The sequence below is a fragment of the Corvus cornix genome, chromosome 4 (genome assembly GCF_000738735.6).
Source record: "Corvus cornix cornix isolate S_Up_H32 chromosome 4, ASM73873v5, whole genome shotgun sequence".
NCBI lineage: Eukaryota > Metazoa > Chordata > Aves > Passeriformes > Corvidae > Corvus > Corvus cornix.
Window position 1 is genome coordinate 12,373,144 of NC_046334.1, and position 26,110 is coordinate 12,399,253.

At 44.6% G+C, this 26,110-nt stretch overlaps 1 protein-coding gene across 1 annotated transcript; it reads left to right on the plus strand.

Moving 5' to 3' along the window:
* Positions 1–761: 761 nt before the first annotated feature.
* LOC104697247 (glycerol-3-phosphate acyltransferase 3) lies at positions 762–24,743 on the plus strand. The gene is made up of 12 exons (XM_039551186.1): positions 762–964; positions 10,800–10,872; positions 16,688–16,958; positions 17,458–17,532; positions 18,035–18,124; positions 18,316–18,409; positions 18,824–18,939; positions 20,045–20,100; positions 20,560–20,645; positions 21,075–21,203; positions 21,684–21,763; positions 22,606–24,743. Exons 1-12 carry the CDS (start codon positions 824–826, stop codon positions 22,730–22,732), a joined length of 1,338 nt encoding a protein of 445 aa, XP_039407120.1. The 5' UTR covers positions 762–823; the 3' UTR covers positions 22,733–24,743.
* The last annotated feature ends 1,367 nt before the right edge of the window (positions 24,744–26,110 follow it).

Consider the following 26,110-nt stretch of genomic DNA (forward strand, 5'->3'; position numbering starts at 1 on the left):
GAGAGGCAAACTTAAACATCCCATTTCTATGAAGCAGTTATGAAAGATGCATGCAGAAAATATGCTGACTGCCTTTTTCTCGGAAGAGGATGTTATTCCCTTTCCCCGGGATGCTTTGTCAAGGCTGCCATCCCTCTTCAGCCTTTTTCTGCTAACACTGCTTTCTTGGTATGGATTGTGTCACGCCAAGGGCTGTAGGAGGGCTGTGCACAGGCCCGGGCAGGCAAACCCTCCTCTAGCACTTGCCACAAAGTTTCCTTTCTCTTGGAGTGGGCCTAACGCCGGGATGGGGGCTGGACCCTCGTGAACCCCTCTTCCCAGCTCAAGGCACGAGACAACACAGGCGGACAGTGCCGACCTTGCCCCTTTTCCTTTCTTTAGCTCTCCTTGTCCTCTTTGATATTCACAGACCCAGGAGCTTTCCCCAGGTTTCCTTTTCTCTTCTGCTCCCCGAGCCGCTCTTTTCGGGCTCCTTACGGCTTTCCAGCCCACGCTCCCGCCTCGAGGCACCCAGCTCGCCGTGGCAGCGCCGCTGCGCTCCCGCCCGCACCCGCTGGAGCCGTTTCTCCCTGCACCAGGAGCTTTCCGTGCCGTCCGCTAAACCCGCTTTTAGCTGCTTCCCGTCTCCCGAGGCTCATCAGCTTCCAAACTTGCACCGAGCCAGCCCTTCTGGAGCAGCCGCCGGCCCCGAGGCGGGGCGGAGCGGGGCGGGCCGGGGGCGGGCCGGGGGCGGGCCGGGGCGGCCGCGGGCCTTTAGGGCCGGCGGGAGGCGGTGCCGCCCGGTCCCCGCTGCCGGCGCTGGCGTCGCGCGGCCCTGCCCGCCATGGAGGTCGTGTGGGCCGTGGGGCAGGTGGGCGCCGTGTGGATGGCGGTGGTGCTTGGGCTCATCGTGCTGCCCTCGGCGCTGGGCATCTCGCTGGGCATCTCCGAGGCCTATATGTGGGTGCTAGTGAAGACGCTGGAGGTAGGCGGGGGCTCCAGGGGAAGGAGGGGGTGTTCCCGGCGCCGTGTCCCCCGCGGGCTGGGCCTCGCTCGCTTCCCCAGGGCCGAGGTGAGCTGGCGGGCCGGGCACGGCTCCCTCCGGCCGGGGGGTGTGCGGGGGTGGGTATCCCCGAGAAGCGTCTGTCCGCTCCGGTGCCATCTGTCCCCTCCTGTAGAGGGGAGCGGCCGGGTCACGTCCTGCCTGGCATTGCCTGGCTGTAGCTTCGGGCTTAAAGCCCTTGGGCAAAACTGGAGATCTCTGTTAATTTCGTGGTTGTGTAGGCTCTGGAGTGCCCTCCCTGAACCCGTAGGAGAGCGGAATAAACCTTGTTACCTAAGGCTGTACCGTGGCCTGGGCGAGGCTGTCGCTGCTCGGTGGCAGCTGTGCCCCACCTGGGGGAAATGATGTTGGGTCATGCTCTAGGACGGTGTAAAGGTCTGAAGTCTGCGAAGGGAAGTGCCGGGAGTGCTGATGCTCAGAGGTGCGGACTCCCATTCAAGTTGAGAATGTCCAGCACCTCAGTTGCCATCTGCCCCAAGATTCTCCGTGATAGCCAGTTTCTCGCAGAGGAACTGCTTTCTGCATGGGGCATATTTAATATGTGTGTGAAAACCTTCCCTCTGAAGCTCATGGTAGTGGTGAGGAAGAGTGTTTTTAAATTGCTGCTGGACAAGATGAGATTTAAATATTTACTATGCTTTTTCCAAGGAGGAGGGGCACTCAAACCAAGGAAACAGCTGTAAGGAGGAAAAGTGAAATGACTCACGGCACAGTCAGTGGCCATGCAATATACATCAGTGTGTGACTGTGGAAAGTAGATTTTGTCTGATTTCATCTTGTTCTTCGAGGTTTTCAGGCAAGCCTTGTTCATGTACTTCAGTACCTGGCTAAAAAAATCTCGCCTATTAAGTCAGCATCTGTTAAATGCATCTCAAGTCAAAATGTTTTAAGGCTTTTGGGTGAGAATGAATCGGCTCGAAGTACTTTTTGGGTCTGTGAATGATATCAGGATAACTGTTAAGGAGAGAAGATGCAGCTGTTAGTGGAAAAAAGATTTTGAATAGCAGAAGCTGAGGAGTTAAAGATCATCCTGGCCTGAGGGAGCAATCCAGATGGCCTAGTGAGATAGTCTTGTTTGGATGACTTGCCTTCACCTGTGAATAACCACAATTTGCATTCTTTATTCCTAGATCATTAGTTGTTATTTTTTAGTGTCACCAAATGTTGCAACAAGAGGTGACTCAAAATGTTTTGGGCAAAATTATGGAGAAGTGTCTGACGGCATATCGACGATTGTTAATTGCAAGAGCTCTCCTGTTGCCTAAGGGAGGAAATAATGACTTATCTTGAGAGTTGCCATTACTTTTGCATGAAATACTTTCTGGAATTGCATGCCACTCTATATATTAAAAATTGTATTAATACAGAATTATACTGGACATAGATATGATATAAAATATTGTAAATATAAGAAAAGGCAATGAAAAATTGCAAAGTGTTCTGAGAAGAAGAGTCAGCTAAGTTGGACTTGCTGTGGGAGAGTGAAGAAGCTCAATCCACCCAGGTATTCTGCTTATCTCAATTTGGCCTTGCTTTGCCTGTGAATTCTTTGTCCTCAGAATACTTGCTTGGGAATAATCCCTGAAAGGAAGTGGTTTGTTGTGGGATGTCTCCTCTTCCTTGGCTCACGGGTCTGTCTTGGTTAGAAGCCTGACAGAGGCTGATTGTCTGCCAGCCAGGTCCAAGCAGCGCCTGCAAGAGCACCTAGAGATATGTGATGTTGCCAAAATCATGTTAACAGTGAAATGTGCTGCTAGCTGGGTGAGATTTCCTGGGATGTTGAATTGAGTGTGCATGTTTTCTCCCGAGACAAGTTTTCTGGCTCTGTGAAGTCACAGGATGCTGCAATCTCTGATGGCTGAGACCTTTTTCAGCAGAGTGTTAATTTAATAGCTTCCTTAAGCTTCTTCTTCCACCCAGCCCTGGATCTCCCCAGGCCTTTTCCCCTGTTTCCCAGGAGGAGGGTGAGCTCTTGGACCTGCAGAGTGTTCAGTCAGGATGCTGCTGCTTTTGTTGCCTCTTTAATGGGCCAGATTACAGGAACTGTCTGCAAAGTGGTGGCTGTGCATCCTAGCTGATACTGAGCTGCTCCCTGGCTTTGCCTGTTTGTATCCCAAACATCGGTGAAGTGGAAGGACGGTGGTTTGTTTCCTACATGGCCTGTGTTGTCAGGTAACAACGTGTGCTTTATTAATCTGTTTTGAGCATCCAAGTCTGTCCATAGTTCAGGGACAGTTCCACAGTTTGCTGTGATACCTCTTCAGGTCACGTCAGATAAAACAAGACATCCAAGCATGGGTCTGTGGTGCTTAGTTGTGTAGGCTGTGGGATGGAGCAAGTTGAAGATGACAGGGGGCTTATACTTGAATTTTTTCCTGCCAATTAAAAAAAGAACCTTTTTCTGCTTGTTTCAGGAGGGCAGAAGGTTGTTCCCAGTGCTGCAAGCATGATCTGAGACAAGGGAGGGGAAAGCTCCTTTTAGGAACAAAGTGGTTTTGTGCTTTGACCATCTGATGTTTCTGACAAGGGACATGAGTCAGTGCACAATAGCTTTTTCTCTCTGCTAAGCTGCCTCAGGAAGCACATGCTGCTAAGCAAAATGCAGCATGTACAGATGAGGATGTGCTTCTGTTGGGTTGCATTTGACCCTTAAGTATTGCACTAGGGATTACCAGCTTTATATGGAGTATATGGATACATTTTTTCCTATGTGATTGTATTTTTTTCAGTGCGATAAGGGGAAAAAGTGTAGAAAGTTGTGCTAAAGAAGTACAGCAGGCAGACCACTGGCTACTAGAAAGCCTGCTTCCCTCATCATGTGGGTATTCCTGAAAGTACATATCTTGCTTCTGAATTACCTTACCAAACTCAGCAAACTTTTAGGAAATTGCTCATTTCTGCCTGTGGCTTTCCTCTCACTGTTAATAGAAGGATTTTTATTGGTATGTTTTTTAAAACGTGGGAGTACTGCTGCAAAAACATCTCCAGCAGCTGTTTGCCCCTATGAGGAGCTAGTCTGGACTAGTCACCAGCCATCCTGATGCTTGTGACATCACTTGCCACAGAAATATTCCTGACAGCTGAAATGCTGGGGACTGTCTCTTGCAGTCATCACAGCATGCTGCATTTCTCCCTGTTTGTTTTTCAACATGAACAGATAGCTTCCAATTTTAAATTTAGTGCATCTTTACCTGGTCTCGTTTTTGCTCTGTCTTAATCCATTGCCTCTTATGAACTCTTAATTGATTTGTGACTGTCGTGGCCCCTGCAAACATGCCATTGGAGCTGTCTTGCCAAGCACTGGAGAATCCAGCCTTTCAGAAAGTCCTTTGTCTTTCATTGAGGCCCACAGAGCAGCCACTGTCACAGAGGATCAGTTCCTCTATTTCCATCAGATTGTAGAAGATCTGGAGGACTGGTTTGGACTGGTGTCTATGTATTTGGCAGTAGCAATGAACCCCCTGAGTGATGGTCTCTGCTTGATGGATTACAGCTCACCATGTTAAATACTTTGGGGTTTTTTTTCCAGTCTGCTGGGGTTTTTTTTTTGGGGTGTGCCTTGCTGCCTGAGACAGTAGAGTTGTCAGCAACACTTTGTACAGACTACCCTGCTCGCCCTTTCTAATGGGAAACATTTCTTGTGTTTTTTTAAACTGTGCGGTGTATAATACTTGTGAAATATTAAGAAATAAGAAAGCCTGAGGGAAGTGAGGTCTTTAGGTCACATTTGTGTCAGGAAACAAGCAACCTGGCTATTAACTAACGTCACATTATTGTCTATTTCTGGACTAGTGGTTTGAGGATGACTGCAAGCACTTTGAATGCACTTCCCTCCCCAATCTCTTGAGGCTCTTTGTGGGGGCTTGCAGTGAGCAGAGAGGGTGCTTCTTGTGTGGTTGGTTTTGCTGGCTGTAATGCACAGCAGATGCTGCACTTGTAGGTGTTTTTCACATCCTGTAAGTGATCCATTGGGGTTTAACAGCAACCCCTGGTAACAGAAGCAATTTCTGATACCTTATTGTGCTGCTTGCTGGGAATGTACTTTTTCTAGACAAGATTGTAATATTATTCTGTAGCTGGAGGTTAAGCCCAAGTTCCTTGTGTTGCAAGATGACCTTGGCAATATGAATGGACCTAGATGTGAGGAAGAGAGGACCTCTCAGTGCCTCTGGTCAAACTGGAGATCGTGGCTGTGCAGGGCAGTTGGGATGGACTGTTACTCTTGTCCTAGGTATGCCAGGCTGCAGCTTCTTCCCATGAGTCACCATCAGGGTTGTGTGTGGTGCCAGGAATGAGGGTGGGGAAGGGAAAAGGAGAATAAGGAAGCTGATAAATAGATGAATCATTGTGGGCTTTGACTGCTGCTTGTGTAACTCAGTGGCCTCGGCAGCAAGCTTTGCTGACTAATGTCATTGCACAGAGTCAATGAAGGCCTCTGTCTATGTAATTGGTATCCTTCAAAGACTGCTGGGCAGAGGAGAATCCGACAGCTCTGAAAGCTGCCAGCTCAGATGGTAATGAGAAACATGTCTTGGAGACATGCCTAATGTGAACGATGCACCCTCGTTTACAGGGCTCAGACTGGCTTTTGGAGTAGTATTTTAGTAATTTTTGTGCAGAATCTTGAAGTAAATCCCTGGCCTGTATTAACATAGACCCCAGTCCTTTGAAGGCCTTTATGTATGTTTACCACAGATTTAAAAATCAAGAGTCCTTGCACATCAGTAAGTTTGGCAGAGCTGGGGGTTGCCCTCTGCTGTGGTTGCATCAGTAATTAATGCACCATATTCCAGATCAACAGTTCTTGTTTGAAACCGCTCTCAATTTTACAACAAGCAAATGAGCACTGTTCATAAGCAAATGCTGTTAAAAAAATATCCACAGCTGTATTCAGAGCTTGCCTTGAAGTAAGAGTTTGTGAAGCTGCTGTAAAAGAAGCTGCTTGGCATTCCTTTTGCTGATACCATTGGTGTTATCCTGTCAAGCTGGACTCTTTGTTGCTCTTTGGATACCTGTCCACCAGGAAGGACTTGCTATGCAATTCCTGTGTGCAGAAGAATTTGGGAAGGTCCTTGGAGGCAGTGCCAAGGGTGTCCCATCAGAATGAGAAGTGTATGGGAGGTGAGAGAGGGCCTTTTGCCCTCACTCGGAAATGATTGTTCCTCGTGGTAGTGGTGGTGTTCTTGCCTCACACAAAACAACCCAATAACTGGCATGCAGATTTTGCTGTGTTAAACAAGGTGGCATTGTGTGGGAGGTGCTCTGCAATCTTTCTGTTGTTACTGAGGTTTGGAGAGATTCCAAGGAGGAGTGCTCACCTAAACTAGCACATAAACTTTTGGCTCTGATCCGGCAGTGCCTTGAAAAGAGGAACACCAGTGGTCTGTCTCCATATGACTGCAGATTTCAGTCATCTCTCCCTTCTGAAAAATCGTCAAACATTGTGAAGTCAGAGGTGATGTAAATGTGGTAAATGAGGTGAAAGGCTAAGCCTCATTTCTTAGGGGAACAGGGCAACACTCTGAAGTGTTCCTAATGACTTGATTTCTGATCCCAGAAAAGAATGTCTAGATGTGATTTCATGAAACGACATGTTAGGCTTGGCTTTGGAGATAGTTAGACCTCAGAGGCAAAAATTACACTTTATTTACAAGAGATATCAAAAGCCCTCCCTAATTCCAGATAAGATAGTTGCCAAATAGGCAGCAATCTCTCTCAAGTACTGCACAGGTCCTCTCTGTGTGGCAGCTGCTTAGTGATGTTGTAAGTGAAATTGTTCTTTTGGCCATTTTGGATTTTTTTTTAAGGTGCTGATAAATTAGAGGCCTTTTCTAGGAGGAGAAAGAGGGAGAATTTTTCCAGGGAAAGTTGATGTTTTCCTTGCCTAGTGAAGTGTGGTATCTTCAGATCCTGTGTTGTGTGATTAAAGCATCCAAGCTGCTTTCTTGTCAGCAGTTAGGATACTAAAGTTTCAAAATCAGACTTGTGGTGATGTTTATAGTTCTGGGATCGTGCTGTTTTCTGACCTTACATTTTCAGTCCAGTGGGTAGTCCCACTGCAGAACTATTTTTAATCTGTTTGGGAGCCTGATGTTTTATACTTATTCTCCAAAGCTGCTTCAAGAATCCCTCCTGAAAACATAGGTCTGCACCAAGGTTCTTTGGACTGCCAGCTCAGCACCAGCTGGGACAAGCTACTTAGATTTGTGCCGGTGTTACTGACAGATCCAAAAGACTTGCCAGTCTGCTTTTTGCTCATTTCCTGAGTAGAATGGAGGTTATGGCTTATAATTGTTTCATGCTTTGATCTCTAATACACAAACACATTATGTTCCCCTCTGTGGGATGGATCAGCTCACATTGTGATAGTTCTTTGTAGCATAAAGTTGTCCTTCAGCTGAAACAGCGATGGATGGCACATATCCCTGGCTAGCAGGAAGGAAGGGAAATTACTCACATTACTGCAGGTGGTGTCTCTTTTGTTTCCCAGCCTGGATATGAACAGGCTTTTCACTTGGTCAAAATTGAGAATTCTGGCTTTGATGGTAGTGCCTTTAATTCAGGTGCCTGAATATACGTGAAAGAATTAGATGTTAAGTAAAAATTTCTCACTTCTTGCTCCTTGGTTGCTGGAACATGCAGAGTTTTTGGAAATATGATGGACTGAGGTATGAAGAAAGCTCACATGGAGAACTTAAGAAATGTTTGCTGTGGCATCTGGTAGATGTGGGTCCTTAGGAATGCCCAAATGTTCCTGACCAAGAGGGAGAGCTGGTTTCATCATTGCCTATTTTATTAAGTGTGTTTAAATCCCCTGAGAGACCTGGCATGGAATGTAAAACTGCCTCAGCCATTGACTTGTGACAAGTCAGCTGTCCCTTGGAACGCTCTGTGCAACCTTTGTACATGATGCTATGCTGATGTCAGGCTCATGGCAGTGCTCCCATCCCCTGGGAAGGCACGGGTAGAGGGCAAAGGGAACTGTCCTCTCCAGCCTTTCTCTTTGCCACTGTTCCCCCATCCCCCAGGCGGGCTGCTGCACCTTTCTGGAGTTAGATGGACCTGAGGAGCAAAGGTCAGACCACGTAGGAAGAAGGAATGTGCTTTTCTGAATAGGGTTGATAAATGTGTCTGAGCATTAGAAACTGACTTGAGTTACATGGCCCTGCAGTTTCTCTGCTTTGGGAAGATTCCACTGTTTCCTTTGCGTAGCAAAATGTCAAAAGATACTGCAGTACAGGAGGGTGTTGCAAGCTCTTGGGCACTACAAAGGCATGTCTCAATAACCTGTGTCCTCATGGTTTGTGCTGAGGATCAGGCCTTGATACAGTCTAGTATGAACCAGTAACTGCAGGATTTCTGTAGCAAGAGCTTTCTGAAGGGAGTGTTGCATGCTCTTTCTGAGCACCAAACAATGTTATTCCACGGTTTGATTACCCCTTTGAGAGGATTTGAAAGATGAAAACTTATTTTTTCTGCTAGTGTGTATGGCGGAGACCATTAGCCAAATATGTTCTTGTTCTTCTGTGTGCTGAGTGACTTAGCTGTTTGTGGAGATTTTAATTCGTTGAATGCAGTGGTTCAAGTCTGGTCAGAAATTACTGTGTAAATGTATTTGCTGGTCCCGGTGCACCCCCAAATCCATTTCATAGACAAAATGTAAAATGGCAGTGGTGTGAATGGGTTTTTCCTTGAGCAGTGTTTTGGTTTGGTATTTCCCAGAACTTCTATGGTCACAGTACTGCTAAGACTGATGTGTAGCCAGAAAGTTACTGAGAGTACTTGAGTACTACAGAAAGTACTGAGTTATTTCTACAGTTAATTTCTGGGAGAGCTATTGCCTTAGCAGCAGCAGAACTGAGAAAATGAGTGACTGTATTGGCAGGGTAGGTTGTGATTCAGCAAAATCTGGTACAGTAAGCAGTACTGGCTCATACTGGGAAGTTACTTGGTGGAGATAATGCCATGAGTCAGGATGCTGACCTTTCAAAAGGGAACTGCATCTCCCTATGTCCCACAGCTCATTTGGAGGGGGAAGGTGGAAAATGCGTGGTTTAACATGGGGCTGGGTCCTTCCTGTGCAGACTGAGCATCATCTGTATGCTCTTAAAAAATATGCCTTTGATACTGATTAAGCTATTATGATTTGAACAGGATAATATCCTGATCTCTTGATATGAGCTCATTTCTACCAGGTCACCTGTCTGTCTTGAAAATGCCCATAATAATGATGTTCCTAGAAATAGAAAGGAGTCTTGTGGAGGAGGAATTGATGTGGATAATGGGTAACCACCGAATCAGCCTTCATGGACTGAGCTTTCCATCCCTTAACAAAGCTGCCATGTAGGCAGCTGTGATTCAGGCCAGAAGGGCTACTCTGACATCACAGGCTTTGGGGTGGAAAAAGTATTATAATTGTTAACTCAGTAAAAATGAAGCCTGAGATAGAGGGCTATATGAAAGCTCTCTGGAACTGAGTCAGATGGAGGTCAAGAAAGCCTTCTGCCCTGAGAACAGGTTAAACTGGCTCCAGCCTCATCAGGGCTTGAAATGAGAGGAAGTCTCCTGACTCTGATGTGGTTCTGCCAGAGGCTTTTGCGGGAACCAGGGCAGCTGGGAAGCTTTGACACTCATTGGAGAGCAAAGCTTACTTTATTCCCTATTTCAATCTCATTCTCTCAGACCGCCCACTGGCAAAGAGCAGGTTAGCCCCTGTGAGCTGGCAGCCCTTCCCAAGGGCAGGGGAGAAGGGGCTCTCTTTAGCTCACCCTAAAGCTGGTGATTTGGCCTGTTTTTCTGCTGCTCAGAGCTTCGAAGTGAGAGCTGAGAGAGTTGGGGCTGTTCAGCCTGAAGAAGAGAAGGCAACTGGAACACGTTGCCCAGAAAAGCTGTGGGTTCTCCATCCCTGGAGGTGTTCAAGACCAGGCTGGATGGGACTCTGAGCAACCTGATCTGGTTGAAGGTGTTCCTGTCCATGGCAGTGGGTTGGGACTAGGTGACCTCTAAGATCCCTTCCAACCCAAACCATTCTGTGATTCTGTGAAGATGCCAAGAAATGAGCAGTGCACAGTCAAGGGAAATGCCAGGTTTGTTCAGCTTGGCAAATTCTTGGGTGCAATCCTTTTTGGATTGAGTTTGAATTTAGTTGAAACTTCCCATGACTGCAAATGCTGGTTTTGGTTTTAGTGAAATCAGCTATATGCAGGCTTGAGTTTCACTTAACACAGTTAGGACTTCTGGTTTTTTGCTTCAGTATGATGAGACTACTCTGAAAGAAGGCAGGCTGGGTTGTGATGTGTCTGTCAGCTTTGTGAACACGTGCTGTGTGTCCTGTGTCTAGCTTGGCTTCTGGGGCTTTCCATGCAGCCTGGAGTCAGTGGTTGCTGTGCCAGTAGCAAGGCTGACAGAGGCTGTTCAGGCTCTTGGTGGCCGTGTATCTGAACTAGAACTGAAGCAGCTGTGGAGTGCTGAGTTGGCTCTCTGAAGACTGAAACCAGAGTTGTGAAGTACTGACTAGCTCTGAGTGTTGTTTTGGTTTGGTTTTTTTAATTATGTGAATTACTCTGAGTTTCTTCATAAGAACTGTGTATAGGTTTGGGTTTGTAGACACATCTGAAGAAGGTGAGTGATGATTACCTGGCGAAGATATTCTTTGAAAATCACAACATGTCTTTGACTAACTGTTGGTTTTTTTGGTAACTTTTTTTCTTAAGTGAATACTGCATTTGTGAATTAATGTTTTCTTTCTGTTCAACAGTGGGCCACTATCCGGTTACAAAAAGGTGTCAGAAGGCCGCAGCCGCGGGTGCCACAGACTCCTACTGCTAATGGTGAGAGCTTGGGGTAAAGTCACATTGATAAGACTAATGTTCTAACGTTGGAAGTACTGCGGCCTTCTCAAATGAAGCAGTTAGATGTGTGCATGAGAGAACTGGAAAAGAGGTGGGGTGTTACATGCTCACTGAAAGTCATGGCTTATCCTCAGGCAGCTGCTCACTCACTGCCCCAGCGGGATTGGGGAGAGAATCACAAAGAGTAAAAGCCTGAAAACCTGTGGGCTGAGATAAAGACAGTTTAACAGGGAAAGCAAAAGCGACACACAGAAGCAAAGTGAAGCAAGGAATTAATTCACTGCTTCCCATGGGCGGGCAGGTGCTCAGCCTTCTCCAAGAGAGCAGGGCCCCATCATGGGTAACATGATGACTTATTTTAACACGTCATCACTCCAAATGTCCTGCTTTCCTCCTCCTTCTTCCTACTTTATATCCTGAGCATGATGCCATATGGTCCGGAAGATCCCTTTGGTCACTTTGGGTTACTTGTCCGGGCTGTGTCTCCTCCCACCCTCCCAAGCACCCCCAAGTTCCTCACCAGCCTGGCTGTACACAAAAAACAGGAAAGCCCCTGGCTCTGTAAATCCTGCTCGGCAATAACAGAAACATCTCTGTATTATCAACCCTGTGTTCAGCACAAATCCAAAACACACCCCAGTACCAGCCACTGTGAATAAAAGTAACTCTATCCCAGTGAAAGTCAGCAGACTTATGTACCTAATTGTTTTGCAATACTACTGGCTAGCAAACAGTTCCTGCAGAATAAAATGCTGCTTCTACTGGCTTGTACTGAGTAGCTGAAAAATCAGGGCATGAGGAAATGAAGGGTATGAAACAACATGAAGTTTAACAAAACAAAGTAGAGCTGAAGATGGAGACTGTTCTCAGCTGATGGAAATTTTCAAGTTTAAATATGAGGTTGATTTTCATCTTGAAATTTGTCTTTGCTGCTTGCAGGGTTGCTGGCCAGCTATCTCAGTGCTAACAGCATTAGAGTGCACTTAAATATTCTCTGAAGAGATTTGAGTGTTTGTTGGACAGCACTTTTCTTTCCCAAACTTAGTGCTTTTTCTGTGGTAGGACTGCAAGTTGAAAGTGTGTGGTGGGCTACTTGTCTTTTTTTCAGTCTGCTGCTACTGACCTTTTACCCTCTGGAGTTAATATCAGTGTCTGCCAAACTTCTTACACTCACTATCTGTAGAAAGACAGCTGAAAAGTTGCTTCATATTTCTTCCTTTAGCCCAATTTTGAAATCAGTTCTTTTGCTGTATCTTAACCCATACTGTGTGAGTCGTGGTAGGCTGTAGTAGGTCAGAGTTGGCTTTAAGACTTTGGAGCCATGAGAGAAGTCTGAGTTTGCCCAGGGAACAGGAGAAAGCTGAACAAGACATTGCAGCTAGCACTTGGTTTCTTCTTGGTTCCTGAATGTTTCAGTATTGCTATTCAATTGCTCTGTTTTGACAGCATTTGGCAGCAGGGTGAGCATTTTCTGTGTGCTCTCTCCTTAGGCAGCACAGCTGGAAGCAGGCCCAGCTTGCCAGTTAGCAAACAAGTCAGTTGTTACCTGAGCCTATGGATTAGCTCATGTGAACATGATCCAGCAATGGGGACTGAATTGCCGAACTGGGGGTGCGTGTTTCAGCTCCAAAGGGATATCCTTATCAATACTGTGAACACTGGCATCTCACTGTCTGCAGGCCAGGCATGGAACTGGCTTCCATGGCAGCACATGCAACTGTCAGCACCTGTGGTAATAAGTGGTACTGCACAGCAGCTCTGAGAACAGGTTAGAGCTTGCCTTGTTTAATTGCTGACTTTCAAGTGGCTGAGAAGAAGAACATCCTTTATCACTCACCAGTGTCCTGAAAGTTGTGAGGTTTTTTGGGAGGAAAGGGGGAAAGTCAAGGTTAGAGGTCCTTTCGGACAATGTCACTGCCATGTTGTCTGCTTCCCAGGTTGTCAGTGATGCAGGAAGATATCCTTTTTCTTCCTGTAAGGCTGACAGTGCCCCATCACATCACAGGCCAGTGAGAGTGCAAGAGACCCTACTGTGCAGCTTAGCTGCACAGAAGGTGCTGTTGTCCTCCTAGACATCTGATCATTCTTACACAGTTATTTCTTCTCTAGTAAAGAGATATCAAGGGAGAGAGGTCCTAGCTAGTAGATCGTCCTATGAGCTTTCAAAAGCTACCAGTAGCTATTTCTTATCTGTGCAGCTGAGAGTTGTGTAGTGGTTCAGAACCTGCGGTGAATTGAGTGTACTCCATTGCCTGGAGGAACATTAGAGATAGTAAAAATGGCCTGAGGTAATTCATATAGATAGTTGCATGCTGGCTATGTTCAAGCAGTCTTATGGATGGGGATACACAATCACAATGGTAGCTGAAGCCCTTTTTAATGTCCTTTGTATATCTGAAATAAAAAGTTAAAACCTTTCCCCACTGGAGGTGGCTCTTTCTGCAGGAAGCTGGAGTCTTAACTGTTCTTACTTGAGAAAGTATGGGGAGACATGAATTCTGCAGTGCCAAGCTGTGCTCCATATCTTGCTCTTGGGAATTTTTTAAGCGTAGGAGTAACTGACTTATGATTAAGAGTTCCTGGGTGTGGAAGAAAGTACTTGAGGGCCAGGGCAGGTGTAGGTCTAACAGTACATTATGTAAGTTGGCATTCCCTCAGGTGACGGAACATGAGCAGACAGAGAGGCCCAATTACATTACACAATATTTACGGAGGGAGGAGAAACTCCTGCTGATAATGAATTACAGAGTAGTTGATTTAAAACAGAGTAAAGGTAAATTTTTGTGTGTGTACACCTATGTATAAGTGCTGAAAGGACGTACCACTTCTTACGTCTTTCCTGACCATCCAGCCATCACTAGGAGGTGGGTCAGGATTTGAGGGAGCACTGCAGATGTATGTGCAAGGGCAAGTTTTCCTGTTCCCTGGCAGAGCAAAAATGGTCCTCCCCAAACACTTTGAAATTGTGTTCCTAAGTAAAAAAAAAAAAAAAAAAAATAGGCAAAAAGACTAGTGGGCACGATTGAGGAGACACCACCTTTCTCTGCAGTACCAAATCCAGTGTGCTTTACATCTCTTGGCAGAAAGGGCAGCCAGTGCCCCTGTGTTGGTGGTGTGATAAGGAATAGTTTCAAGGGAAATGTTGGCTGGTGTGGTTATGTGGGGAATTATGTGGTGCTGTTGCTTCAAGGCCCTTCTCTGTTAGAGGGCAGTGTGTGCTGGACCCAGTGGTAGCTCTTCGCTGAGCAGGTACTCGGAAGGTAGGTGTCTGTCTCACTGCAGCTGAATGACCAGCTCTCAGCTCTGTGTGGGTGCTGACTGTGTTGCTTCAAGGTGGTGGGCTTAAAAAAGACAAAAATGCTAATAAGTTTTGAAAATTACATCCACTAAAAGAAAAGCTTATGTAAATAATCTTAGTAGTATCTACTTACTACATAAGTAGATACTACTAAGGAGCTTATTACTAGATACTACTAAGTAGATACTACTAAGTAGATCTACTGACTATGTAAGTAGATAGTGTCAAATTTGAGCCTGGTATAATTAGTTGACTGGAGTACGTGAGCTTGAAGGCTTGGGGCTTGCACTGCAACACTGAGAAAAACAGTGACTATGGGGTTTTTTTTTTTTGGTTCAGAGTAATGTTTGCTGTACTCCTGCATAGTGCTGTCTTTGGCAAGCTCATCTCTGCCTATGGCCAAGGGATTAAAGGCCGTTAAATGTGACTTGTGTTTACAGGAAGGCTAAGTACATCACCAGAGCAGCGTGTGTTTAATTCTGTTCATAATACATTCATGTGCTGCTGAGATCTTGGCTCAGAGTAGCTGTCCCAAGGCTGCAGGACAGCTGGTGTATGTGGTGTCATGTGACAAGGACAGCAAAGGCTGATGAGGCAAGACATTACAGCCCTGCTATCTCAACTTGCTAGCAGTGTGATAAACTTGAGCCCTGGGCTGAGTTCAGCTGAGAAGCTGGAGCCAGATGGGCCAGCTGCTTGACTGGTGCTGAAGAAGGGGGAAAAATAAGGGCTGGATAAGGAGGAAACATTCCCAGCTCTGGGAACTGGAGAGAAGGGTGGTACTTGTGTGATGGGTGCTGGAGCGCTCCCCTGGTTTCTTGCCTACAGCCTTGTCTCCAGCAGCACAGAGCAGACAGGTTGGACTGACTGGCCTACAGTCCTGGATGCTCCACAGTTTGGAGATTTTTCCAAGTGTGAGAAAAATTGAATCAAAAACTGGATTTCTGATTTGGATTTAATGTATGACATAAGCGTAGTCCGTTTTGGTAAATGGTTGATGTGATGCATGCTTGTATAATTTAGATCCTGAAGAGCATGTGGCTTTTTGGGTATACCATATTAATGGTTTATGTTTGTAGGCTTGTGATAGGATAATGCGGTGAGGTGGCCCGCTGGTACAATTGGAAGTCGTGGCTGTCAAGTTCAAAGCTGAAGGTGCCAATAGGTTTTGTTGCAGTGCTGTTCTTCAGTGCTTACCTCAGTGATTTGGGGGACTTGTATCCTGGAGCTTCCTGTGTTATCCCATATGTATGGTACAGTGTGATATGAAGATTTTCCATATCACTTGTAATTTAAATGTTACAATTATTGGCACAGGAAATTTGTTGAGAGATTTTCTGCTGGCAAGACTTCATTGGGAGGCAGATTTCCTACAAAAATACATCCTACAACGTGGAAAGTTCCTAGTAGCTTGAAGAAGTTGGGTGCTATGTCCTTTCCCGTTTTTATGTCAGCGTGCAAGCACAGAGATTATGCAGTTTATCAGAGGGTGTCTGACAGAGTGGCAGCCTGAACTTGGACCTCTGTAATCCAAGTTGAGTGTCCCAGGGGATGGTTGTTCTGGTTAACTGTTACTCTAGATTTCTTCGGTCATCACTTTCTGGAGCCAGACTTGCTTACCAGCAAGTAGCTACTTGAGCTTTGTTTAGCTTACACAAGTTGTCCTTGCCTTTGAAAGCTCTAATGAGAAATTGGTGCTTATCAGACCATGAGCTTAAAAAATGAAAAGGGTGGGGGAGGAGAAATACTTGCTGTTCGCACTGCAGTTCTGAACTCTCCAGGTTTCTTTCCAGGTGTGATGTAGTCAGAGTTCAACTAAAACAGTTGTTAGTGCTGAACTAAATCAAGGCTCCTCTAGGCACAACTTTCTTTGATGTGGTGTTTTGGAGGGTTTTTTTTGTGGATTTTAAGTAAAATAAAAAGAATAGTGTGGTGTGCCTGTACTTACAGAAAATATTTGTGCTGTGAAGGCAGGGAGGTGTGTTTGGTTCAAAGCTAATCCATGCACAGTGTTGTGGTCTGGGGCTTTGGCTGTGTTGTGGCTGTGGGACACCAGAATGTTAGGCAAGAGATGGGCTTAGGGGATAGGGAAGCCTTCATCAAGGAGATTGAATACTCTTAAATACACAGAGCACAGAAGGGAATTGAAAGGCCAAAGACTCACTTGATTTCTTCTGAAAGTGTAAGAGAATCTTGGATAAAGTTTGAGTTGAGAACATGCCAGATGGTGGGAAAGAAAAGAGCCTTCTTCTTCGTGTTCAGTAGGTAACAGAACTTGATATAATTGCTGCTCAGGGTGTTGGTGTGAGGAAGGGGAGCTGGAACTGGCCTCCTGCAGGGTATGCTGTGTTCAACTGCACAGCTTCTCCTCCAGTCCTAGGAGGGGCTCTGACAGTAGATTTGTCTCCTTGAGTAATGCAGAGTGACAAGTGGTGTGGAGGGTGACTGTTACTTCACAGAATTATTTTCTCATGTGGTTACCCTTTCCTTCCCAAGGTATCATTGAAAGGGATGAAACGCCTATGGAGAAAGAAATTGCCCGTCTGCATCGAGCGGACTTTGAATTCTCCCACATTTTCTACTTCTGCAGAAAAGGGTTTGAGGCCATTGTGGAAGATGAAGTCACTCAACGATTCTCCTCAGAAGAGCTGCTCTCCTGGAATCTGCTCACGAGGACTAATGTCAACTTCCATTACATCAGCGTGAGGCTGACTGTGGTGTGGGTTGTTGGGGTGATAGTGCGGTACTGCTTCCTGCTGCCCCTACGGTAAGCTCTGGTGCCGAGGGATTTTGTCAGTCTGGGAATGGGTAAATTTCTGTTTTCTTGGTAAATGTCATCTCAGCTTTCTTTAACCCAAAAGCAGCATTGGCAGATACAGAAGATTAACTTGCTTAAAGGCTTCTTTTAGGTTAAGAAGCCCTTCAGAATACTTTTATATTGCCCATTCACTGTGGAGAGTAGAGTAGGGCTGGTGGTCATCTTTTTCACTAATGCTTCCCCTGAGTCATGTATTGACAAAATAAATATAAGGTGGGCAAGCTCTAGTCTCCCTGACACTGTGTGCATGGGAGTATCTGGATCTGCTGCCTTTGCTACACCATGACTTTAAGCAATAGGTCAGGGAATTGCTGGGTTAGAGAACTGCATGTGTCAAGTATCTGATGAATAATCGAATTTCTGCAATCCCTTTCCATTTTAAAGGGGCAAAGTGTTATTACAATGAGCAAAGCTACTTATTTTGGTTTAATGTCTGTTTTGTCTGTAGCTTTACCCTCGCTGCCATCGGGATTACGTCAATGATTGTGGGAACAACAGCGGTGGGACAGCTGCCAAATGGCAGGTAGGTACTGTGTGTGAGGGATGAACTTGCCAAGTTGCATCAGTCAAAACAGCTGAAGATTAGGAGTGAACAGATTTTACCTATAACAGGCTACTGATACTTCACCCACAAATTTGTGGACCTTGGGACCTTGTTTTTAGCGGCATTTTGAATTTGGGCTGAGGTTGGGTTCTTGCCAGTCTTGGCACTGAGGTTGATGATTTCTGATGGGCTCCTCCTACTGCCATGAGATACTCAAATGGGGCATTGTAGGGTAGGTAATAGGGTTGGGATGAAAAACACACAGCAAGGAGAGGACAGCCTTGCCTAGCGTAGTGGCACCAAGGGTATGACATATCTTGGCTGAGCTGCTGTAGCGAGTGAGTGGTAGAGCTGGGAATATCCCTCTGTGCTCCAGAATACCAGGAAAATTTCAGCCCTGAGTTGTGTTGAGTAGGCTGGAGAATATTGCATGTGTGTCTAACTGCTTTCCAGGATGCTTCAGGTGTCTGATTTCTTTCAGTGTGAAAAACTACCTGAGTGAAGTGGTTCACCTCACATGCTCCCGCATCCTCGTCAGAGCTCTGTCTGGTACTATCCATTACCATAACAAGTGAGTGAGCAAAAGTGTGTCTATGCTTGTATGTGTGTGTGAGCATCCCATTAGAAATGGGGACTGCTCTCCTGAGGTGCAGATTGATGTCACACTAGAGGCTGACTCACCTGACAGCTTCATGGAACTGTTGTGTGTGTAATGTGGTGCTTAGTGCACTAGCAGTCTAACAAAAAAATATGTAATTGCAGGGAAAACAGACCTCAGAAAGGAGGAATTTGTGTTGCCAACCACACATCACCGATAGATGCGATCATTTTGACAAATGATGGATGCTATGCAATGGTATGAGGAGCTCTAAGGTGACCACAGGAGAGGGACCAGGAAAGGGAAAGATTGTGGGGTACGGCTTGTAGACTTCAGTACTTAACTTTCACAGCAGAGATATTCACTTGAGCACTGGTCAGTGGGGAAAAGTGTAAATTGTGTTGAAATTGGTCTATATTATGTGCTGGGGAAGTTGTCCTGGGAGTGTCAATGCCGGGCTCTTCATCTGGTGAAGTACTTGAGATAGGCTTCCATGTGAGTGTCTAGATCCTCTCAAGTGAATGCATTTTAACACTTCTGTTGTCACTGCTCAATCCTGGTTTGCAGCCTCCCAGTGCATTTGGGTTTGTTGGATTTTTTTGGAGGGGTGGAGAGGAGGAAGTTCTGCCCTTCAGGTGTCTCAGATACTGATGTGTCTTGCTGGGCTTGCAGGTGGGCCAGGTTCATGGTGGGCTTATGGGCGTTATCCAGCGAGCCACAGTCAAGGCCTGTCCTCACGTCTGGTTCGAGCGCTCCGAGATCAAGGACCGCCATCTAGTGACAAAAAGGTGAGGTGTGTTCTGGGCTGCCTCCCTGGAGAGGCATCGGGCAGTCAAAGACCCGGATGAGAGGATCTGGGAGCGAGTTGTAGGGATGGTGTGCGGCACACTGCATCACTCAGAACGACCTGAATGTGCTTGCTTGTGTGAGCTTCGGTGCAGTACACTGTGGTCAAAATGTCACCAGGGAAGGCCTGAAACGTTTATACAGGGTGTCATGGCTCAGACCAAAGGTTCTGGTGAGGTCTGAATTGCAGACTCTCAAAAAGCATCTCAGCTGAGAAGCCATCAGCAAAATAACTAATGTCTGATGAATTCTGGTATGCATTTTGGAAGGATGTGAAGATACTTAAACGCTGGTACTTTCTGTTGAAGAGAAATACTGATGATAAAATGGGCTTTCTGTGACAAAAACTGTCTCAGTTTCACTGGAAATTGTGAGCCACTAGAAATAAAAAGCTTTTTTTGTTTGGGTGAGAGGCAAAATGTCTTGTTATAAGAGCAAGCTGTGTACAAAAGTGGTTTTCTGCAGAATGTCACCAAAAGCATACCCATGAATACTGTAGTACAGGGATAAAAATTCTTCCTAATTTGTAGAGAACTTTTTAGGTTAGTTTTGACAGGTTAACTTCTTCACTGGCTTATTGGCCTCTGCAGAGCATGACAGCTTTGCCATGTTATCCAAGTGTTATTCAAGTAGTGTGAGCTGTAGGCATTTAGGAGTCCCCTTTTTAAGAAATCTGCTGTTAAGTGCACAGAGTCTGGATGGACCACTGCATCAATAATTTTTTTTCTTATGAAGGCAATTTCTTGAAGGTTGAGTTGATCAGAGTTAGTTGGACTGACTTAATGGCATAAAATTGTTGGCTTCTCTGACAGTCATTAGTAAAATAATGTGGAGGAAAGGAAACAGGATGTTGCCTCAGTGTAATGCTCCAGGGGCCTAAGGGATGGCTTCAGTTTCTGTAGAAAAGAAAACCAAGTACAAATTAGTGTCTAGTAAAAGGCTTTGGTTTCAAACATATGTAATACATAAAGATATTTTTAATGCACCTGCCTGGGGAAAGAAGAGTGGAAAGGAGCTGTTTTTTAAACTTTCCTTCTGCTTCCACAGACTCAGGGAGCACGTGGCAGATAAAAACAAGCTCCCGATCTTAATTTTTCCAGAAGGTAAGAAGCTGAACTACTTATCTCCATTCAGTGTTGATGTCATCCCTGTTCTCTTTTCATGGCTTCTGCTGCTCAAATCTATCTTCACCTCTGGCTTCAACTTTGTTAGGGCATTCCTGTTTTTCATCTTTAATATAAGATGAATATATATGAAGACAGCACAATACTGTCCCTGGACGTTGCTTCTCTAGGCAGAAGAACAGGAAGATGGCTTATTTTGCCCTGAGACTATCAATTCACTGTCCTACGGATTTAACCTCAGTATTGTGCTTTTTGTGTTGCACACCTTCTGGCTTCATTCAGGGAGTCAGTCACAAGACAAAGGATAAAAGTAAGCAGGGGAGAGATGCTTAACTCACTGAGCAGCAAATGCAGGCCCTTTATGGGTAAGACCTGTTACATTGGTGGTGTGTTGTACTGAAATGGCTGTGTGAAGCAATGACTTTATCTTCTGGACAGGTACCTGTATAAACAATACATCCGTGATGATGTTCAAGAAGGGGAGCTTTGAAATAGGAGGGACAATCTATCCTGTTGCAATCAAAGTAAGTGGAAATAGCTAGCTGCTGAATTTTGGAGTTTGGGATGGGTTTTTGTCAGAGGGGCAGGAAGTTGTCTCAATACAGCTGCTATTGAAAGCACAGTATCTCAGGCAATTGTATGCATGCTGTGGATGGCTCCTGGAGTATAAGTGGCTGAAATTAAAGTGGAGTCCTTCGGCCTATGGAGCCTAGCTGGTAGGCCCTGATGGGGTCAGCTTCTTCCTCCAGAAAGCTGGAAGGAAGAGAAATCCAGCTAGTCCTTCCTGGAGCTGAAGGGAAGAGAAGCGTCCTGCTCACAGCAGGCTTAACTCTTCTGGCTGTTCAGGCAAGTGGGTGGCATCTGCTGCTGGTTCTGCCACGTAATCCCAGGTCTGAGAGGCTGTGATGGTCTGGGAAAAGGCTTAATAATTTTTTTTTTGTGATCCTTTGCAGTATGATCCTCAGTTTGGAGATGCCTTCTGGAACAGCAGCAAATACAACATCGTGAGCTATCTGCTGCGAATAATGACCAGCTGGGCCATTGTTTGCAACGTGTGGTACTTGCCGCCAATGGTTAGAAAGGTAATCCAGCATCTGTTTGATTGCTGTTTAAGAGCTTGACTGTGTCTGCAAGTGTGCTTTTACTCTTTTTTTCCCTCCCCAAAACCTCTACCCACCCCATGTCTCCAAATCCGAGTTTTATACTGGATTTTTGTCAGTGCTGGCTGATGTATGATTGGACTTGGCTTTTCCTGATGCCGCTTGGTGCTGTCAGCAGTGCATCAAATATGCAAAGGATAGCAGTAAATGCAGTACTGTTCACAGTAGCAGTAGTGTTAATGTTCCATCCTGTTGAAGCAAAATTTTCTCCTAATTTCAACACTCTAGGGGAAAAATGAGTTATTATCACATGGGAACATCAGATTGTGATGTTGGCATGATAAGGGATGGTTTGTTTGGCAGTAAGCTAATTTGATGAGGCAGCAGATAAAAAACATTATGAAAGCCTGCTTCAATTGACTTCTCTCTGCTTTGATTATGTTGGATTTATGACCCTTGAAGGAAGATGAAGATGCTGTTCAGTTTGCCAACAGAGTGAGGTCAGCCATTGCTCGCCAAGGAGGACTGACTGAACTCCCCTGGTGAGTGATGACATCCTTGTTAGAATTCATGGGGTATTTGTGGTTAGTTTGACTGAGAGGTGCTTTCCCTCCTTTGCTTTGTGACAGATATCATTCAACAGCACTTTATTCCACTCAGAGAAAACAATGGAGTAACTCCATGTGCACATATGTCAAAGTAAAACTAAAGATGTATAAAGTCTTTGGAGCATGTAGCATGCAGTGTGTGTCATGTAAAGGTTTGATGCTTTTGAAGAAGGTCCACTCATATTTCTTATGTTGAGACTTCTGCTGTGGTTAAGTAGCAAAAGTGAAGTTACTTGACAAATCTGATGGACAACAAAAAATAGAGCAGAAAGCCTCAAGCGTTGTTTTGACTTTCTCATGTCCTTCCTCGGTAAATAGCAGGATAATGCCTAGATTTCATATGACAGAGACTTGAGAGCAAAATTCAGATGAAGAGAACGGGCAAATAGATTTAACTATGAGACCCAGCTCTGAAAAATACAAGGCAAGGTAGGACTGTAGTGTTGCAGAAGATTGGCTGCCTCTACAATCGGGGGAAGTAGCATCCCAGATTGCCAGAGATTTCTGTTGTAGATACAGCCTGCTCCCAACATGAATAGGCTGCTTTAATGGGCTGAATTTAAAATTTGGACTGCGTAAGTATTGTGGCTTAAGGTAAAGGTTTTAGTAAGTGTGCTTAAAATTGGATGTTGTAGAAGTTCTGAAGAAAAGCCTTTAATGATAATAATTTAGATTAAAACTCTACAGTTGATTGAGATAGTTATTGTAATGCACAGTTTGATAGCAATAGCCATAACAGTCCTGATGGTTTATTGTTCCCTCTTTCTCTGTTCCAGGGATGGAGGTCTGAAACGAGCGAAAGTCAAAGATACTTTCAAAGAAGAACAGCAGAAAAACTACAGCAAGATGCTAGTGAGAAATGGATCAATAGGAAGCTTGTCTGCAGGAACTGAGTCAGACTGAGTGGTGGTTCTTGAAAACTAACTTTGCACAACCAGCCTTAGCAGGAATAATGTGGTTTTTATAATTAAAAAAAAAAAACAACCTGGCAAAAAATAGAGCAAGAAAACAAAATCCTTCATTGCGTGTATGCATATTCTCTGTGTGTGGCTGGTGCAGAGCCTGCCAAGGGCAGTGTCTGTGTTCCTCCCTGTTCACTCTTTCACTCTCCTGCCCCTCTCCCTCTTCACGTGATGATGCACTGCAGCTCCTGGTATTCCCAAGCTGAATGCCTGCAGAGTTAGAAGATGAAAAAAACTACCCCAGTTTTTCTGTGTTTGTGAGGATGAAGGGAAGTACACTGAACAGATGCTGTCAGGACACTGGTTGTGAAGATACCTCTTGTTCGTGGTACTTGAAAGGTTTAAACATAACACAATTTTGTCGGGTTTTTTTCCTGTTGCTCACAGGCTTTTTGTTGTAGATGACTTAAATAACACGTTTTAGGATGTTGTCAGGACTGTAAGATTGACTCTTTTTGTTAGCTTGCACCTGGATGTGCAAGGAGGGAATGGAAGCAAGGGCTGCACAGAGCCTATAGGATGGGAAAGGAGCTGCCCTGCCAAAAGCACAGATCATGGATCATGAGGAATTTGGTGGCCTTATAACATGGTATTGCCTTTATTGAGAACTGCTGCCTGAGGGAAGACAAGGGGCAAGTCCTTAATTTCCCTGTCCACTGCTGTTGTTGAAATTGCTTTCTTGAGCTCTGGAGCTGTAGAGGTAAGGTACAGTAAAGGTTGGATAATGTAGGCTGTGACTGATGAATTTTTGTGGATTGTCAAGAGTACCCATCTGCAAAAATTATTGCTAATGGGTTGAAGTTCTCAAGAGAGCTACTCCAGTAACACATTTTGTGTTTTCTGGGCCAGCAATAGCTATCACAACTATAAACATAGGATCTGTAAGTCAGCTGTGATATGAGACATGGCATGTCCAAATCTGCAGTGTATTGCTGTCTGAATGTAATGAGAAATAAATTCTATATTTCTAATGGGTCTTATGTGGCATTACTACTGTTCTCTAAATGTATGTAATTAAAACAGTTATACTTCCTGAGAACTTAACGTTGGAATCATGGTAACTCCAGTCTCCGACATAAAGGACCAATTGTAGCTGAGTTCTACAGATTTCTAACCTGGTTTTCTTTCCTTTTTTTATCCTCTCCTTGTACTTTAGGACAGATAGATGGCTTGGTGTTTATCCTTTCTAGGGTAGGAGTGACTCATCATGCAGGCTCATCTTGAAAGTACAACATGAAGTCTTATCAGGGAGACTCAATTAGTGAATCTGTAATTAACTGGAAAACAACTGAGCTCCTGATTTTTTAACCGAGTTCATTTCTAAGTAGTCTTTTCCTTTCAGCAAGGAGAAATTAAATTTAATGCTGAAAAAAAATTACTGTTCTATAAATCAAAAACTTAAATCTTGTTAGAATGTAGTCTCCCAGAAAAACAGTTCCTGTTTCCCATTATGCACTTACACAAGGACAAATACATAGGGAAGTGTTTTCAGATTTAGCATGGCAGGCATTTAAGAAGGAAATTGTTTATGTTAAAAGGGTTACAGTGGTAAGACAAGTGAGACATAGCAAAGACTTTTTGCTTAAGGTGAACCTAGAGCAACTGTGGTCTGAGTTATGTTATTACTGTTAAGATGAACTGGTCATGCAAGCTTTGGGTTAATGAATGTGTTTGTCATAATTTATGGATATTAGCTGTGAGCTTGAGCTTTCCTGGATTGCACTCACAATAGGAAGCTTTGTAAGGACAACTTTTTAAAAAATATGCCTGCCTCTTATATGCATACACACATAAAATACAGCTTAGGTAACACATTTAAAAATCTACTCTAAATATTGGGGTATGTATATATATAAAATATTTCTTTTAAGGTGTAGATTGTGATGTATTTCTCTGTAGATGGAACAAGAATTGTTTTGATTGAAGGTTTAAATATATGATTCCTAAGAGAACCTTCACAGTCAGTTTATGGGCCCTTTGTTTTCTTCCTGCTCTTGGAGTTGATAATCAGTAACTGAACTGCAGTGGTGCTTTGGAATCTTGACTGTACTCTTTGGGATGCTCTGTTAGGTGCATGTGTTTACAGCAACAGGATTGTGAGCTTTGGCAAAAGTGCCCAAGGCTGCAGTTTGCATCTTGCTTAGGGCAAAACTGAATTTTAAGGCAAAAAGCCCTGCTAAGTTGAAGGATAATGACAAGGTAATACAATGACACTGTAATGAAATGTTGTCTGACAAGCACAATGGAATTCTGTGACTTAATTACAAATAGTTTCCACTGAACTGTTTAAGAAAATCTGCCTTATTTTGGAGGGGATTTATCAAGGAAGTGTGTAGATTTAGCTATATGAGTGGCATGGGCCATGAGAAGAGGCATCATGCTGTCAGTTCTTAATTGAAAATATGTAGGTGAATGAATAAGCTGAGGTTTCTTGAACTGCAGCAGCTTGTATATCTTTATGAAGCACAAAGTCCTGTGTATTCTTTGACTCTTGGTGGGTTTCTGGTGTATCCCCAGACTTCTCACTTAGCTCCGAAAATGTATTCCGAGAGGCTGTGTGGGCAGTGGTGATAGCTAATAGGTGGTTCAGGACTGCGTCCCAGATTTGTTACAGACGTGAGATCCACATTCTTGGGGTGGTTTAATTTTTACTTTGGAGGAGTATTTTTATAGGGCAGCAATGTACACCACGATGACTAATAGCAGAAGGCCAGTAGGTAGAAGGTGTTAACTTGACTCAGTGCCAGTTAGGCCGCTCTCTACTGCCTTTAGGAAAGTTTCTTGTACATTTTTTTTCCTTTTCCCCTGAGACACCTGGGAAATACTGCAGCTCTATTGGTTTGAATGAGTAGAGATAGCTCAAGAAATCAGTGATTGAACTGAAAGTTCTAATTTCTAGTGCCAGGCACATAGAGCACTGATTCTTATTTTAGGACCTAAGTACATAGTTTTGTTTGGATTTAGAGAAAGACCTTTGAGTTTAGAGAAGGGTTGGCCCCTTTCAAGCTCTGATGAAACTCTACAAGCCTTGGACAAGTAGGTGGTTTTAAAGATGGTGATGGAATCCAATTCAAATGTTAAAAATTATTTTTCTGCTGCTGAGATCTATTATTTCTACCTTGAGCACAGTGGATATAGTCAAGGGTTCCCTTTGTGTCCTGTTAAGCTGCTCTGCCTCTAATACGTTAAACGTAGGCAGGCTGTCATTATAGACTGCTCCTAATTGACTTGAAGGAGGCTAATGAAAAAAAAATCCAATTGAGAGTCCTTGGAAACTTTTTATAAAAATCTCGGTGTTGACTCTGGAAGCTCCTGGGCC